Source organism: Terrapene carolina, unplaced genomic scaffold (assembly GCF_002925995.2).
Source record: "Terrapene carolina triunguis isolate 2854851 unplaced genomic scaffold, T_m_triunguis-2.0 Scaffold85, whole genome shotgun sequence".
Classification (NCBI taxonomy): domain Eukaryota; kingdom Metazoa; phylum Chordata; order Testudines; family Emydidae; genus Terrapene; species Terrapene triunguis.
The window spans coordinates 40,986,425-41,003,718 of record NW_020664436.1 but is presented as its reverse complement, the minus strand read 5'-3'; the positions used below and the strand labels follow the sequence as shown (position 1 = coordinate 41,003,718).

Here is a 17,294-nt window from a genome sequence, read left to right as displayed (position 1 = left end):
GCAAATCACAGGCAGAACTGGGAACTCGGGTCTCCTGATGCTTAGTTTTATCCTGTCAACCAGTTCATCTTGATTTACAAAATGTTAAACCTCAAGCATTACTCCTTTAGAAATAAAATTGCATAGAAGAGTGACTTTCCCAGAGCCACAAGGCAAATCAGCAGAATAGAACTCAGAAAGTGTGACTTTCTGTCCTGTAGTCTTACCATTTACAGCCACGCGATCACTCAGCCTTTCAGCGACACAATGCACAGTTAACTACTCACCTTTGTATCCAGATGAAGATATTCCAGTGTACGCATGGACTGATTGGACTGCAATGGGATTAGAGCAGGGGTGGGCAAACTTTTTGGCCCGAGGGCCACATCTGGGTGGGGAAATTGCATGCAGGGCCATGAATGTAGGGCTGGGGCAAGGGGTTGGGGTGCGGGAGAGAGTGCAGGGTGTGGGAGGGGGTGTGGTGTGCAGGAAGGGGCTCAGTGCAAGGGGTTGGGGCAGAGGAGGGGTGCGAGGTGTACAAGGCGGCTCAGGGAAGGGGGTTGGGGTGCAAAGGGGGTGCAGTGTGCAGAAGGGGGCTCAGGGCAGTGGTGCAGAGTGCGGGAGGGGCTCAGGACCAGGGGTTTGGGTGCAGGAGGGGGTGGGGAGTGCGGGAGAGGGGTCAGGGCGGGGGCTCAGGGCAGGGGATTGGGGTGCAGGAGGTGCGGGGTGCGGCAGGGGGTTGCAGTGCAGGAAGGGTTTGAGGTGCAGGCTCCAGCCCAGTACTGCTTACCTGGAGCGGCTCCGGGGTGGCAGTGGCACACACCAGGGCCAGCATAGGCTCCCTGCCTGCCTGCCCTGGTCCCATGCCGCACCCGGGAGTGGCTGGCACCATGTCCCTGCAGCCCCTGGGGGCGGGGAGGGCAGAGGGCTCCACGCACTGCCCTCGCCTGTGGGTACCTCCCCCGAAGCTCCCGTTGGCCACGGTTCCCCATTCCCAGCCAATGGGAGCTGCAGGGGATGATGCCTGCAGGCGAAGGCAACATGCGGAGCCCTCTGCCCCTGCCAGGAGCAGAAGGGATGTGGTGCCAGCTGCTTCCGGGAGCAGGACAGGGCCCGGGATGCCACAGAGGTGGCAATCCCATGGGGCTGGATCCGGCCCGCGTGCTGTAGTTTGCCCACCCCTGCATTAGAGGGTGCTCTACACATCTGAGAAGTCAAGCTATTAGGGCATAATAACTAAGGTCCCAATCCCACAAGCTAATTTGTGCAGGTGGACCATGGTTCCAGTGTGGAACCACATTGTGGGACCTTAAAGTGGGTGTGCTGCATATTAAGATCAACTTCTATTGGTCAATTTTAACACCGAACTAAGCCAAAAATAAGTTGTTTAGCCTCCTGTAAGATAGCCATTCAAACTTATCTTTCACTTTATAATAAAAGCTAAAGCATAAGAACGAGTAAATAAAATTCTGGTGGAAAAAATATTTATTAAAAACATTGGAGAAAGCGCTCCTTGTTACATAAGCTAGACATAATATTGAAAAATTACAGTAGGCGTTTTTATGATAGCTGTTCGGCAACACTTCAATTTAGTACTCCATTAATTTTGACAAAACTCATGATTAAAGCTTTGTCAAAAACTGTTTATCGTATGAACTTAACCTTAACAGGATAAATGCTGGTAAGATGTCTGTCCAGCATGCAGAAAGACTAACTTATAAAAACATATTGATTTGTAGAAAAGAAATGTGTACAGGCACAAAGTCCACATCAAATTTTAATGTGCCCATACCAGTGTTAGCATTGTCTTAGATTATTACAGCTTCAAGATTTTTAGAGACTCTTATGGGACTTCTAACCATTCACCATTTAAACAGTCCTTTTTGCATTTCACATAACTGTTTCCCTTTCTAGTTGTCACACACCAGCATAACAATTACATTTCTAATAGTGCATAGGGATGTTTAAATATTAAAATTTCAAATAAATAATATTTCTATTTAGTCTGTCTTTAAAAGAACCTAAGAATCCTAAATTTTGGCCCTGAATGAATACTTTAGTGTTATTACAATAGCATGAACATTAAGGGAATTCAAGTATTTCATATTTTTTTTTAAGCTATTGTAACACCCTTAGAACATTTAAAATACAATTTATTTCCATACTGATTGTTTTTTTGCCTGCCAAATAAGAAATGCAAAAGGCAGTGGGGAATAAAGAATGGTGCACTTACATAACATATGGTAACTGCTGTTTCATTCACTGGATGCATAAGCATCAATGGCGATGGAACAGTTCTCAAGAGCCTTATTGTAGCTGGTTTGCCCTCTGCATTACTAGGACTACATTAAAGGCCCCTATGTTTCCAGGCTTCTGTAAAAGATTTCATTTTTAAAAAATTGGAATCCTCAGGACCTTTCCTGCTAGTTCTCAAGGTGGTTAAACTACTTAAGTGTGTCCCTTTAAAGTATATTCAAGCAAAAAGGTGCCTATTAACATAAATGGCTTCTGCATCAGTACCACATACTAGACAGGGTCCTAAAACATCCAAGCTATTCACAGATAATGTCTGATTTGGAACTAAATTTGTTATCTCCATGCGGTCCTTGGTAGGATTGTTGCTTAGCCAGGCACTTATTACAGACTGGTTAGCAGTGTGTGACAGAAGTGTAGTACTTCTTCCACCTAAACAAAAACAAAAAACAAAGAAAAACGAACCAGTTAGCTATGATTTTATTTACTTCCATTCAGGATTGGGGTGGCATATTAAGTATTCAGCTAACATGGTGGGAATACCAAAGTCTGGGTTTTAGATTGAATTGATGTGATGGGCTTAGATGAGACTCCAGTGGATCAAAAAATATTTTGCATTACTTAACTGACAGAAGTCAGTCAGAATAGCTAGTTTTTACTAGATCTCCCCCTCAACTGAGAGAGCTAATGCCATCATAACAGTAAGGAATCACCTCCTTAGGGTATAGTGAGGAATAACATTATGTACTAGATACATTAAACCTCTTGATTAATTAACTTTCAAACTGAAAGCAAGCTGGGACCTGTGCAAAAAGTTTCCTTAGACAGTATTTTCCTATGTTTATTGCTTCTTTAGATTTGTTTAAGATATTGATCCAAATCATCCCCCCCAATTTCCTGCTTATCCTTTACAAATGATACACCTGGTTTTGACTTTGCTATGGAAAGAAACAGTCACAAGTTTCACAAAATTAGAATTATGATTTCATAACAAGATTAAAATTGGTGGAAGAGATAGACTGAGGGAAAAGCTATTTGTTAAGAATCCAGGGTATGTAATAGGCAAACCTGGTACAACAAGAAGCAGAGTGCAACTAGATTTATTATTTAGTCTGTTATATCAGCTTTCCCCTGTATAGAAATCCCTCAAACCTTTGAGCCCAGGGAAGAGAGGGGTTTACTTCACAAATAAATCTGAATATTTTCCCTATTTTTAGCTACCCCAATGTTTTGTACCTAGAAATTTCAAGTGTATTTACAGCAACACTATGTTGCAAGTTTTGTTTCTACATGGAGGTTGAATTCTGTACTCCAAAAATTAGGACAAGAATGAAAACAGAAGGCAGCAGAATCTGACCTTCTTAGTATTAAGTCTGATTTTTCATCAGAATAGGTTTTCCTCTACAATGATTTCTCTATAGGGCTGTCGATTAATCGCAGTTAACTCATGCAGTTAACTCAAAAAATTGATCATGATAATCGCAGTTTTAAATCACACTATTAAATGGCATACCAATTGAAATTTATTAAATATTTTTGGTTTTTTTCTACATTTTCAAATATATTGATTTCAATTACAACAGACTATAAAGTGTACATTGATCACATTCTAATTTTTCAATTACAGATATTTTCACTGTAAAAATGAACAAAATAGTATTTTTCAATTCACCTCATACATGTACTGTAGTTCAATCTCTAGTGTGAAAGTGCAACTTACAAATGTATTTTTGTTGTTACATAACTGCACTCAAACACAATGTAAAAGTTCAGAGCCTACAAGTCCACTCAACCCTATTTCTTATTCAGCCAATCGCTAAGAGAAACAAGTTCGTTTATATTTACGGGAGGTAATGCTTCCTACTTCTTATTTACGTCACCTGAAAGTGAGAACAGGCATTCGCATGTAGTCAGCATCGCAAGATATTTACATGCCAGATGCACTAAAGATTCATATGGCCCTTCATGCTTCAACCACCATTCCAGAGAATATGCATCCAGGCTGATGACAGATTGTGCTCGATAACGATCCAAAGCAGTGTGGACCAACGCATGTTCATTTTCATCATTTGAGTCAGATACCACCAGCAGAAGGTTCATTTTCTTTTTTGGTGGTTTGGGTTCTGTAGTTTCCACATCTGAGTGTTGCTCTTTTAAGACTTCTGAAAGCATGCTCCACACCTCGTCCCTCTCAGATTTTGGAAAACACTTCAGATTACACCTTAGGTCAAGTGCTGTAACTATCTTTAGAAATTTCACATTGATATCTTCTTTACGTTTTGTCAAATCTGCAGTGAAAGTGTTCTTAAAACGAACAACATGTGTTGGGTCATCATCTGAGACTGCTATAACATGAAATATATGGCAGAATGCAGGTAAAACCACAGGACACTCCAAGGAGTTCAGTCACAAATTTAATTAATACATTTTAGCAAGCGTCATCAGCATGGACGCATGTCCTCTGGAAAGGTGGTTGAAGCATGAAGGGCCATATGAATCTTTAGTTTTACACTGTTTTATTTTTTAATGCTTTTTTTGTACATAATTCTACATTGGTAAGTTCAACTTTGATGATAAAGAGACTGCACTACAGTACTTGTATTAGGGGAATTGAAAAAATATGTTTTTACAGTGCAAATATTTGTAATTAAAGAAATATAAAGTGAGCACTGTACACTTTGTATTCTGTGTTGTAATTGAAATTAATATATTTGAAAATGTAGAAAACATCCAAAAAGTCTCCCTCAAGGATATATGCAGTTATATGGCATTTAGTGCCCTTCCAAATCAACAATTCTATGATTTTTGGAAAGTGAACTGGATTTAGCTGTGAAAATTCTGGATGTGCCCCTTGATCCATTGTTGGTGAGTGCACCCACATCAGATATGAGGTAATATTTCAGGAAACAAGTGAAAGCACTGTAATTCTCTTGAAAAGAACCACTAAGGCTGTCTCTTTCTAATAAGAAATCATCATACTCCCATCTTCAACATCCCTCAATATAAATGAACAGACTATGGAATACTGTCCTCAAGCCAATTACTTAATTAACTACGCTGCACAAACTCAGCCTAAGATCTTCACTTTCCTAAAAGGAAGTTTGCTTCAAAAATCCTTACCTTGATGGAAAAAAGATGGCTTTTCTGATACATCTGTGGAGGTATCCCAATGCCAAAGAGAGCCATCTTCAGAACATGTAAATAGGTGATCTGGGTTGGAAGGATGGAAGTGAACTTCCCACACTACAAAAGTCAAGAGATTCAAGTTTATTACCCATGATTATATAAACAAATCTAAATTAAAATAATATCAAAGAGTTTGATTCTCCAAGAAAACAAGGAAATTCCAAATCAAGGTGTTCAGTATAACTCGTCACTCAATGTACTGGAGATGAACTAAACGGTTTATAGAGCTTCCACTCTGTCTTAACTGTAAAAAAACCCCACCAAACCAAAACACAACAAAACTAAAACGACAACCCACACACAAAACCCCCACTTCTTTTGCAATCATTTCTCTGTCATTGCAGAGGCCTCGGGCATTGGTGCACCTCAGTCCCTCCTATTCTCTGCCTGTGGCACATCGACAACTTGGCCTCCTATGAGCTGTAATACTTTGGTCTAATTTCAATTGTTGGGTTTAATGTGTGGGTGCTGGGTGGTGTTGATAGCCTGTGACATACAGGGGGTCAGGCCAAATGATTTGAGGTCCCTTCTGGCCTTAAACTCCATAACTGACTGAACTTTTAACGGTCACTGTTCTAAATAATGCCTGAGATTACTTTAATTGAAAGACTAAAGAATTTTCTCCCTGGTTTACATTGTGCATCATGTAAACCCAGTTTCACTGTTTCCCCTGGTTTTGTAGTTCTTTTCTTTCATCTATCCTACTCCCAGAAGTGTGCAAGATGCCTCATAAAACAAGGTAAAAAGGTCCCTGCCTTGGAGTTTACAATCTAAATTTAGATAGACAAAAACTAAACAAGAAGGGGAAAGGACATGCATTAACTAAGCTATATGACCTTCATAAGACTGCACACTTTTCTCCATTCACCTTAATGTTTAAGTTACCAGTGTACTGCCAGACCAAAATTCTGTTTGCTTACTTAAAGTGGAATATATTTTAAAACCCATTTGTATCAGAACAGAACAGAAGTGTCACACGTGAAATGTTAGAAAACAAATGCAAGATATAGTAAAACCTCAGTTTGCACTAATGGGGGAAACCCAGTGCAAGTTAATGAATGCCAGGATAGGGCAGATGTAAGCAAGAAATAACACTACTATACTTGCATAATCTTTTCTTGTTATTGAGATCAGTGGTGAGACAAAGACCACCAGAGCCAGGTTATCTTGCCAGTACTCGCTATAGCTCAGATGGGGTTGTGAGAGAGAAGCTAGCAGGCTTCTATGGGGTGGACCATCAGAAGCCAAGAACTGAACTACTGTCTTTCTAAAGGTGCACAGGAATAAACCTGATACCTTCACAATCTGCACACTAACTTCCTCTTTACTTATTGCCCAAAGAGGGCTGTTGGAGCAGCATAGACCAACCTGACTGTACCCCTTCTCTGATTCATCAACACTTTTGTATCAGAGACCCGTACTTGACAGCATGCAAGTTGATTAGCCAGTAGATTCAGTATCACATGCATCACTCTACCCACAGCTAGAACCTGGCTAATGCATCCATAAAACAAGCCCCCAAAGTTATGTTTAATGTGAATTTTGGGGTTTTCTTCCTGAAAGAACTAGCCATATAATATTGTACTATGTTAAAATCTGAAGCATAGCATTGTATTAACAGCAAAGTTGTATATTCAATGCAATGGATATACAGAGAACCCCAAGCTTTTTCCCCTGCCTCACCCCACGCAAATTAAGAAGTTGAGTGTAACAAGTGTACATTTTCCCCTATAAATCAGTGGTTCTCAAACTTTTTTTTTCCCCCGTGGACCACTTGAAAATTGCTGAGGGTCTCAGCGGACCACTTAATGATCTTTCCAAATGTTATTTGTACCGTTAGCTAACTATTGTAAAGCACTTTGGATAAAAGTGGTGTATTAAAAAATATTAATTTTTTTTGTCCTACAAAAAAAGCACACAACTCATTTTAATATCAGTAGTCTTAACTTTCTAATGTGATGAATGTGGCTTCTTTCCCCCAGCGCAACAGCCCCCAAGCAAGGGGGAGGGTGTGTCTCTACCTCTCTCCCCTGCTGCAGCAGCCCCCGAGCTGGGGATGGGATGGAGGGCCGTCTCTCCCCAGCAGCCGCAGCCATGGGGCTGGGGAAAGTTGTCTCTCTCTAGCCGCTGCAGCCTTGCACGTCCCAAATTCCCTCCACCCCTCTCTTCTTATCCCACTTCCCCCTCCCACCTACCCCCTAATCCCCCCAAAGCCACCACCTCATATGTGCTTCTTCTCCAGGGTCCAGGCACCCAATTAGTGGAGCCACGCCTGTGCGGCTCCACTAATTAGGTGGGTGGCCCTTCATTCTTTCGTGTGCGGCCGCCCAGGTGCGCATCTTAGAGGGAACTATCCGTGGACCACCTGAATGGACCACAGTTTGAGAACCTCTGCTATAAACTAAGTTGACATTTAGACATAAAAGGGGACTTACGATCTTAAATGACGTAGATGCTTTTGAAAATTTTACCCCAAATCTTAAAATACATTTTTTCAACTGTCAAGGACTATTTCCAGCACAATGTTGTGAAAAAGAGCTGCTCCCTCATAGCTAATGCTCTCAGAATTGCCAGTAGAAGTGGTTATGTTTCATCATTTGAGGGTACATCCCAACCACAACAAGGAACTAAAAGAAGCTATCCCAAAGAGTATTTTTAAAAACTATTTTTAAAAGTTCTTTTTCTCTTTGCTCAGTTGCACATTTTCAAATTTGTCAATTACTATAATCCTGCTCTCGGTGCTTATGTGATTCCTATCAAATGTTAATAGGTGTTACATGAGCAAAAAGGACCACCAATACGCAATTCTTATAGAAACACAGAGCAATATATGTTTAAAGGAGTTATAAAATGCGTTTGACAAAAAACAAACCACTTTCTCAATTCTATTTCTTGTTTGACTAGACTTTTAGTTAGCCATAACATATAGCATTAACCAGCTCCTGTTAGACAAAGAATAAGCCTGGAAGCAAACAGTGTGGATGAACACACATTTAGTAGTTAGAACACAAAAAAAGCAATGTTTAAATCTTGTCCAAAAATACAGAAATATTTAGAGATACAGTATCTGTTTCTCTTTAGCTTCTTACTTTCAGCTTCATGAGCATTGAGCAGGGACACTGGCATGCTGCCTTGTCGAACATCCCAGATACTCAACATTCCATCTTGGCCACCCGTAGCTACAATATGCTGCTGGTTGGGATGCCTGTCAACACAGTGTAGTGGAATTCTGTCACCTGTCCTGTGAAGAGGGGAAAAACAAAAGTAATTTCCTGTTCAAATAATTTTTCCCCCCCAAAGCACCATGCTGATCAAAATTGGTAATTATATTAATTATGATGTATTATTACCAGGAGTATCTTACTACTGAGGTTAGAACAATTTGACACCCACTGGAACTTGTTTCTTTTATTAAGTTATTGTACCACTAATTAGACAGGCACCAGGCTCTGAACCTTGTGGTTTATTATTGACCACCTACAAAAGCTTAATAAAGATTTCATTAGAAGTGTAAGGGTGCTTTGTGGTAAGAAGTACAGATAAACTTATATTTACAAAGGGTTGTTACTCCCTTTGCAGCCTATTGTGTGTTAAAACTGGAATTAGGAATGGAAGTGTCTTAGTCACTCACCCACTAGATAAGCCAGATTCCCCATTGACATCAGTGGGATTTTGATCAGGCCCTATATTTCAATTTCTTACCTACCTCACGAATCACAGAGAATTAGTGTTCATAAAGCACCCTGAAGGCTAAAAAGTGCCAAGTGTTACAAAATGCTGTTTTCCTAACCAAAAATATAGTGTATTCATAGGAGATGGACTATACTTTCTTGATAACAGGTGATACATAATTGAATTTGGATATTGTAATTGTACCTGGAGGACAATTGCAGTGTTTCCATCTATAGAAATTTTTTTCTCCAGATGGAAACACTGCAATTGTCCTCCACGTACAATTACAATATCCAAATTCAATTATGTATCACCTGTTATCAAGAAAGTATAGTCCAAGAGATTTATACGTAATAGATTTTGTTTTCTTGTTTAAGATGTATTTACTGGAAAATACAAGCTGAAAATAAAAAGCTTACAAGGAAAATATTTGAGAGGGCTCATTTCTTTGCTGTCTGAAGTCCCATATTTTTAACTGTCCAATTGAATTTACTGTCAGAATCTCAGTTGTGCGAAGGAAAGTCACTGCATGGAGTGTACTGCTGTCTGCGTTTTCTGCAATAGGAAGAGATTAGGAAAATATTGATTAAACAACTAATAGTTTCAAACAAAGTGCTTGCACTATTAACATCTATTTTCCTTTTATCTGTCAGAAACCCATGGTCTGCAGATTCAACTTCACTAGTTTTCAAAGCAGCTGCTCTTGAAACTCACTGCTAAGAACGTTCTTCCTCCCCCTTTATTTATTAGAATTTTCCAATATGCTCTAGCTTCCTTTATGTTCACAATGTGTTTGTATTGATACACTTTCTCCCTAAATCTATCCAGGGAGCCATTTCCCTAACCTGAATTCCCTACTATGAGTTTGTTTAAACAAAGTTATTGAACCAGATTCTTTTAATTTTACTGGGTTTATATGTGGTTTATAATAATTTAAGTTATACTTGAAGGTACATAGAAAAAGATATGCATGCTCTACAGACAATCTAGTTTGTTACTAACAGTCAGGTTATTGGTCTGTGGTTTATAAACTGAATTATTTTAGAAGAATCCAATCTAATTTTTGACCTGGAAAGATTTGCTGCAAGTGGTTGACAAGAGGGTCATTTAGTCGGTGTCTGTGGCATGCTCCATTGCTTTGCAACAGGCCTTTTTAAAAAAAGGGACACATTGTATATCCCAAGTCCATTGTTTCACAACTGGAGGCTGTGAAGCTTTTCATAGTGTGATTCTGTGTTCCGTAAGAGCCACAACTCCTGCTACTATGCTAAATTAAGCAGCTGTCTACAATAGGATTTCAGTGCTATTTCATCAGTCTTCACCAAGACATGACTTATTATTCAAATATCACCATCTACATGATGCCCATCCAGCAAGTCAGTTGTTCTTAAAATAGGTCTCCTCTATAGCAGCACTGCCCATTATTTTTAACCTCCTAGTTAGAGTTAAAAATATTTGTTTTTCATTAAAATATTTAAGAGTGCTTTATGAACAGCATCATTTACCTTCAGAGATGAAAGCCAAGTCTAGCAGCATTTGGTCACTTTTTTGGAGTTTAGAAGACAGTGCCCTAATTGACTGACTTACGCTACGTGATCTTATTAACTTATTTTTTCTGTATTGCTCATACTTTGTTCTTTACTATAGTGGAATAATGTGTATAAGAAGTGTACCTTTTTAGATGCTTTTGCATTGTACTTGTTAATTCATACTTAAGATTAAACAAAAATTCAGGAGGTATCCCTATTTTTCTCTTATGGAGATTACCTGAATTGTATAGCTATCATGTTAAGCATTCATTTAAATGAACGTGTTCTTTTGTGTTCAACTGAGAGTAGACAACCAGAGAACCTTCTTTAAAAGTGAACTAGATTACATTTTATGCATGCTGCACAAACACAGGAAAGGCCAATTCCATTAAAACTTCAGCATATACTGAACTACTAGAAGAATTTAGAAAGTTTGCACCCTTTTAGCATTACTGAATATCCGCCTTTCATATATTTACATAGACTTCCCCTCTAGCTTTTCTTCTGAAGATAGTAGCTTTGCAGTCTATTCAATCAGAAATAGAGATTACATTCCTGAACAAAGTGCTTATTCATAAATAAATTAGAATAGCAGTTAGCACAGTTGCTCAGTTGAAGTTTAATAAGCTCAACTTCAACTGCATATTAATTCAGTGAAATTTCAAAGTGAAATACACCTTAAAGGCCATTTCCTATAAAGAACCCTGTCTTGAGACCATTCCAATATAACCTCTCATTTCTCCACCTCCATATCTCCTTTATCCATACCAGAGAAGCAAATTTTGCTGGTCCACTGCATGTCACTTAAGACAAGTTTCATGTCTAGATCATATGCACAAATTTCCTTAACAAAAAAAATACATTCTTGCATATTATTTCTTTTTCCCCACATACTCAGTCTCTTTATAAAAAAACTATTTCCCTCTTCTTTTTAATTATTGCCTTTTGTGTTCTGATGTATACTAAGTGCATGCCCTGCAGTAGAACTTAATGCAAATTTTGTCATAATATAGCACACTTGACTGTTTAGCATATATTGGACATATTAGCTAAACAGTAGATTCCATTTTTATTAGGAATGTAGTGGTAAATAATCCTATATCTATATTGCAGTTGGTTTTTAGCAGTAGATTTAAGTGTGCAGAGTTTATGTGGGTTAAGTCATCTGAACAAAACAATTACACATTTAATACAATGTCTGTTATAAATAGGCACCCTATCTTGTGTTCCATAGCAGAGACAGAAATAGGATTCTCGGTCTAGAAGAGATTACAAATCTCTTACCGGAGTTCCCAGCAGAACGTTACCATCCCCCATCACATATTTTTAGGATACATCTTGTATATTTCTGTAGGGCCTTTCCATAAAAGAGGATCCCAAAATACTTTGCCCATCAGCTTACTCATTATAGTTTAGAATCCTTCATTTACCAAAAATGCAACTACATCTGGGGTGAATCACAGCAGCTGTTTAACAGTGCAATTTCAGATAGGAAGTGAAAAATACCACGTCTGGCTGGAACTGCCTGGGAAGTAAAATAATGTTATTAACTAAAACAAAAAATAAAAAAATTCTATCTGAATTTTTTTTAAGATACCATTTAAGTGGGGGGATTTACTCAATATAACTGTAATAGAAAGATAAGAGAAATTTCTTTTTCAGTTTGTTTACTGTGTACATTTCACTTCTTATATGGTTGTTTCTTTTGTGTGAATGGGGTTTTCCCCACAAGAGAGAAAATGTAATTGCAAAACCACAAAAAATGGCAAGAGAACTCAAGGACCAATATCGTACCAGAAGCTACTTTTAACTTTTTTAATTTTTATAGTGTCCCTTTAGGTAGACATAAAACAAAAATACCAAAATTGGAATTTGGCCAGAACTAAGGATAACGTCTCTATACGTGTGAAAAGAAGAATGGGCTCATATTGATAGAAAGCAACAGAGAGTCCTGTGGCACCTTTAAGGCTAACAGATGTATTGGAGCATAAGCTTTCATGGGTGAATGCCCACTTCGTCGGATGCATGTTGCTTTTTACAGATCCAGACTAACACGGCTACCCCTCTGATACTTAAGACCTTGACAGACATGTTTCAGAGGATAGTATAATTTAAAATAGCTGCTGTGACAAATAATGCAGTATTGCAGAAGCTGTGAAAAACACATGCATGCAGGTAACTAAGTCTGAATTTTGTCTGTCAATTAAACACTACAAAATAGCAAATATTTTAAATCTGGATTAATGCCCATTACAGGTTCTATTTGAGACATTCAGCACAATTCTGAAGTTATTGGCTATTTCTTTTTTTATTTGTCACCTGATGAGTAGAGATTGAAATTCTTTAGACCACATTTCTTAAAAAGTGATTATTTGGCCTACCTATAGTTCTCACAGCCTCCCTGTGGTCAGCTCTGAAAAGATTTATTCGACCATCTTCTCCAACAGTGACAATTTCTGGATTGTTGCAGATGACCCCTGTACATGACGCTCCACCATAGAAAGGTGTATCTGGATCCACATGGTAATGGGCCCTCTCCCATCGTTGGTTGATAGATAAAGTCTAAGCAGTAAGTAAAGAGGAGAATTTATCAATAGTACTAATTAACAATCCTGTGACAGTGTTAGAGATCAGTGCTTCTGAAATATTTAAAGAAGTTGGATCAGAAATTAGTTCTGATATAACCAGGGCACACCACATTATTTCAAGGGTTATTCACATCAATATAGATCAGAAGATATTTTGTTCCTCTTTAATCCCCAATGCACAACCCTGCATTGCAGCCACTATCCTTCTGGGCATGATGGATCAGACAGAACTCTCTTCTCAGCTCAATCACTAGAGCTTCTTATCAGGGACACGTTGAATAGCAATAGCTCTAGAAAGCATAAGAATCCTGCCAGACAAGAAGCGGAATCTATTTACATATTTATCTTTATGATCTGGGAAATGTATTTCAACACAGTGATATTTATCAGGGATATAGGGTCTTCATGAGGTCTGGATACTGAACATAGACTTTGAGATCAAATAGTTGGTTTATGGCAGTAAGGAAGGCAAATTATTGCCAAAAAAAAAAAAAACCAAAAACCAAAAAACAAAAAAAAAAAAAAAAAAAAAACTCAGTTGTTCTCATAATTACACAATAAAGTAAAACAGACAAATACTGAAAGCTAAATTTACGGGTGGAACTATAGAGTTCTCAGATATTGCCTGTCTTTCTATGAGACAGTATGTTCATCAGGAAATAAATCCAACAGTTACGGAACATCCTGTTTAGCTAAGTGTGTACTTGCATTATAAATTCAAGTTACATCTAAGTTCTAGACTCATACATGTTCTCTTTTAAAAAAAAGAAGGAACAAGCAGGCCAATATTCTTTCAGAAGTATAGGAACTACTACATAAATCAAGTAACATACCATTGTAACTTTTATATATATGCATAAACATTCAATGAACAGACTTTTTGCTGATATATATTCATGTAAGGAAGGAGCCTGTCTAGAACATGGCTCTTCATATATCCTACGTGAGTCATCTGTCAGACAACCATAAGGTCTGCTATATTGGTTTAGATGAAATACAGGGCCCAAAGATGTTAACATGACCCAGTCATTGTCTGACACCGAACAGTGTTAAACAAGGCCTGGGGTTTTGGTATACATACAGCCAGCTTAGTACCATGGCAAACACACCATTAAAAATCCTTTTAACCTTTTATTAAAAGATACAGAAGAGACAGAAAAACAGTTAAAGCATTTGAAATTTGAAGTATTAAGTAAGGCTTTTATTTTAAACAAGCTTTCTTGTTCCCTTTCCTTTTAACTGGAGAAAGGAAACCCCCCTTCTTTGACAGTCTCTTAGATGGTATTAAAAAGGATAATAACTGTCCTTTTGGGGGAAAAGAAAAGAAGCTTGTTAAAATGGTTTGAAACTGTTGTTGCTGCTGTTGTTCAAGTCCAAAACTTTCCTTTCAGGGAAAAGCGAAGAAGTTCATTGAGATGAGCTGCAGCTGCTGTCAAAGTCCAATCCCATTTTATTCTAGGTAGGGTTTAGGATTCAGCTAGAACTGAGTGAGGTGGTGTTGTCATCGGTATTCTTCTCTTTGGCTTGATCTGATCAGAACATCCCTCACTTTTAGGACAAAAAAGTTCCAGTGTGCAGAAGACAGTGGGAGGGTGACAGACATGGTGGTGAAGCTTGCTCCAGTTGCCTTCATCTGTTTTTATTTTTGTTTTTGTATTTTCCATAAAATTTTTCTCTCTTTTAATGACCCAAAAAGGGAATGATGGGTGGAATACCCCATTCCCTCATTATTTTGTTTATTAATTAGACTTAATATTTGACATACCATTTTTGGATTAACAACTTTTGGCTTTAAATTTTCTGTTTTTAACAAGCATAATTTTAACACAATCTTCAAATTATGTTCACTTGTCCTTTTTGTTTAGACTAATTTAGTTACGTTATCTGTCTTTTGTATCTTTTCCTATTACCATTTATTATACGTTATTGCAATATCTTATGAACGTATGCATGCTTTCTACAATAAAGTTCACAATTTAGGTAAATTTGTAAGCCCAGTTGTTACCACAGGTCCACTTACGTAAGTACTATCGGACTATTCTACATATTTTAAAAGTTAGCCTAATTCTTGCTTTACAGATTTTAGGACTCATGAGTTCAGCTGCTTCATGTTTTGATAGTTCTGAGAAGTCATGTCTCTGTAGGCACTAAAATGATTTGTACTATAAGCAAGAGTAGCTGAAACCAAGTGCACGTTATGTCTACAGCAAGTTATTTACCTGATTATTCTGATGGTGACGGAAAATTGTTACACTTCCTGTTGACGAAGCAGCTACAATTCTTTCCTGGTCAAAAAACTAAGAAGAAATATCTTAAGCTTGTTACAGTTTGAGGACATCACCACAGAAACACAAGTGATTTGAATTTGCAGCAGTCTTACTTATTGTTAGATAATCTCAGAATGTACAAATGAAAAATCTAATGTTTGGAAACTGATTTAGACAATAATCCCCTAGGAAAAAAATTATTTGATTCTCAATATTCTGATATCCCACTGATACTTAAAATCTTCTTTAAAAGTGGTGTTAAATCCTTATTAAAAAGGAAGGAAAAAAACAGCCATTGGATATAACTATTTTACCTGCATGTCCATGACATCACCATGGTGTCTGATATCACATAACAGCTGTGGTTCTCCTTGATACTCCCCATTGGGACCCAAACTTCCAAAGTCTCCGACAGACCAAACAGAGATCTTGTTTTCCTGTATGACAAGAGCGAAGCTAGTTTATTTTAAAATATGTTAAGACACTCTTGTCAATAAATCAGTTGAGACAAGGTGGGTGAGATAACATTTTTAATTGGACCAAATTCTGTTGGTAAAAGAAACAAGCTTGTCTCTTTGAGCAAGTTGGTCCAATAAAATATATTACCTCAGCCACCTTCTCTCTCTAATATCCTGGGACCAATACAGCTACACTTGAAACAATAAGTCAGCTCAACTTTTTCTCTCTTCCCAAAAAGACTACCTTGAGAAAATAAACTAGCTGACATATTTTCATAGAGGTAGATTAAATACATTCAAGGCACCTGGAGAAAATTAACATGCCATAATTTTTCTGTATTTACACAGCATATTAATCCTGCAAAATGCTAAGCAATTAATGAAATCTACATAACCAGTTAAAGCAGCCATCTCTAAGGAGAGGAGAGCTAGTCAATCAGCACACATCAAAAGGAAGAGGAAATTTTGGTCATGGAGCTAAGCAAAGAAACACACACACAGTCCAGCAAGGAGCTTTAGCCTTCATAAAGAGAAACCAGGAGCTTAGTTCTTAAGATCTCACACCATTAGCTGCATGGTGCTCAATTGTGGAAGTCTCTGTTCAACCTACCAGGATCTGAATATACACAGAGAACCACGCCGGGAGGCTCCGGGGAGGTCACTGCGCTTCAGCACCGAGAGGCAGCGCCGGCCCGCCCGCCCTGGCCGCAGCGTGGTGAGGCGGAGGGTCCGGGCACTGGGCTGAGGGTGGGGGACCCGCTGGGCACCGCCGCAGCATGAGGCGCAGCGCAGGGCAAACGCGGCCTTGCGCAGCACCCCCGGCTTGTGCCGCTGTCACACACGCGAGTCAGGCAGCGCAGAGCGAGAGACACGTTCTAGTAACGGCCCGGGGAACTCAGGCCCGGCCACGCGGGCGGGGCAAGGCAGCAGCACAAGCCGGGAGGGGATTTGGGGCGCGAGGCTGCCCCGGGCCGGTACCTCGTTGTCCCAGGAGCCGGTAGCGAAGAGCTCGGGCGGCTGCAGAGCCGCAGCGGGCACCGGCCGCCAGCGGGTCTTACTGATCTTCTGGGACACGAACTTGGCGGAAAAATCCTCCATGCCGGGAGCAGCGACAGGCACAAGCGCACCGAGCGGAAACCAGCTTCGATCCCACCGCCCCGCTGGCCTCCCGCCTCTTCCGACCCAAACAGTCTCGCGGATTGGCTGAAGCCGCCCGGTAGACGGCGGCAGCGGAAGGACAAACCTCCTCTGTGGTGGCTGCTGCGCTCCGAGGGGGCCGGGAGAGGAAACGTTGCCTGGGGGTGGGGCCGCGTTGTCAGTCCCGCCTGCTTCCAGATTCGTGCTCCTGTGTCACTTTGTATT

At 39.4% G+C, this 17,294-nt stretch overlaps 1 protein-coding gene across 1 annotated transcript; it reads right to left on the bottom strand.

Annotated features, from left to right (window-relative positions):
- Positions 1-1,740: 1,740 nt before the first annotated feature.
- On the bottom strand, positions 1,741-17,079 carry NUP43 (nucleoporin 43). The gene is made up of 8 exons (XM_024200097.3): positions 16,911-17,079; positions 15,789-15,911; positions 15,427-15,504; positions 13,001-13,181; positions 9,510-9,645; positions 8,508-8,659; positions 5,353-5,475; positions 1,741-2,664 (listed from the first exon to the last, which is right to left on the bottom strand). The coding sequence occupies exons 1-8, from the start codon at positions 17,028-17,030 to the stop codon at positions 2,453-2,455; spliced, it is 1,125 nt and encodes a 374-aa protein (XP_024055865.1). The 5' UTR covers positions 17,031-17,079; the 3' UTR covers positions 1,741-2,452.
- Between the last annotated feature and the right edge of the window lie 215 nt (positions 17,080-17,294).

Excerpts from the sequence above, each read along its gene's own strand:
- NUP43 (XM_024200097.3), bottom strand. The coding sequence starts at position 17,030 with ATGGAGGATTTTTCCGCCAAGTTCGTGTCCCAGAAGATCAGTAAGACC. Across the intron at positions 15,912-16,910 it reads CCGGCTCCTGGGACAACGAG|GAAAACAAGATCTCTGTTTG; the intron begins GTACCGGCCCGG and ends CTTGTCATACAG. Across the intron at positions 5,476-8,507 it reads CAATGCTCATGAAGCTGAAA|TGTGGGAAGTTCACTTCCAT; the intron begins GTAAGAAGCTAA and ends TGACTTTTGTAG.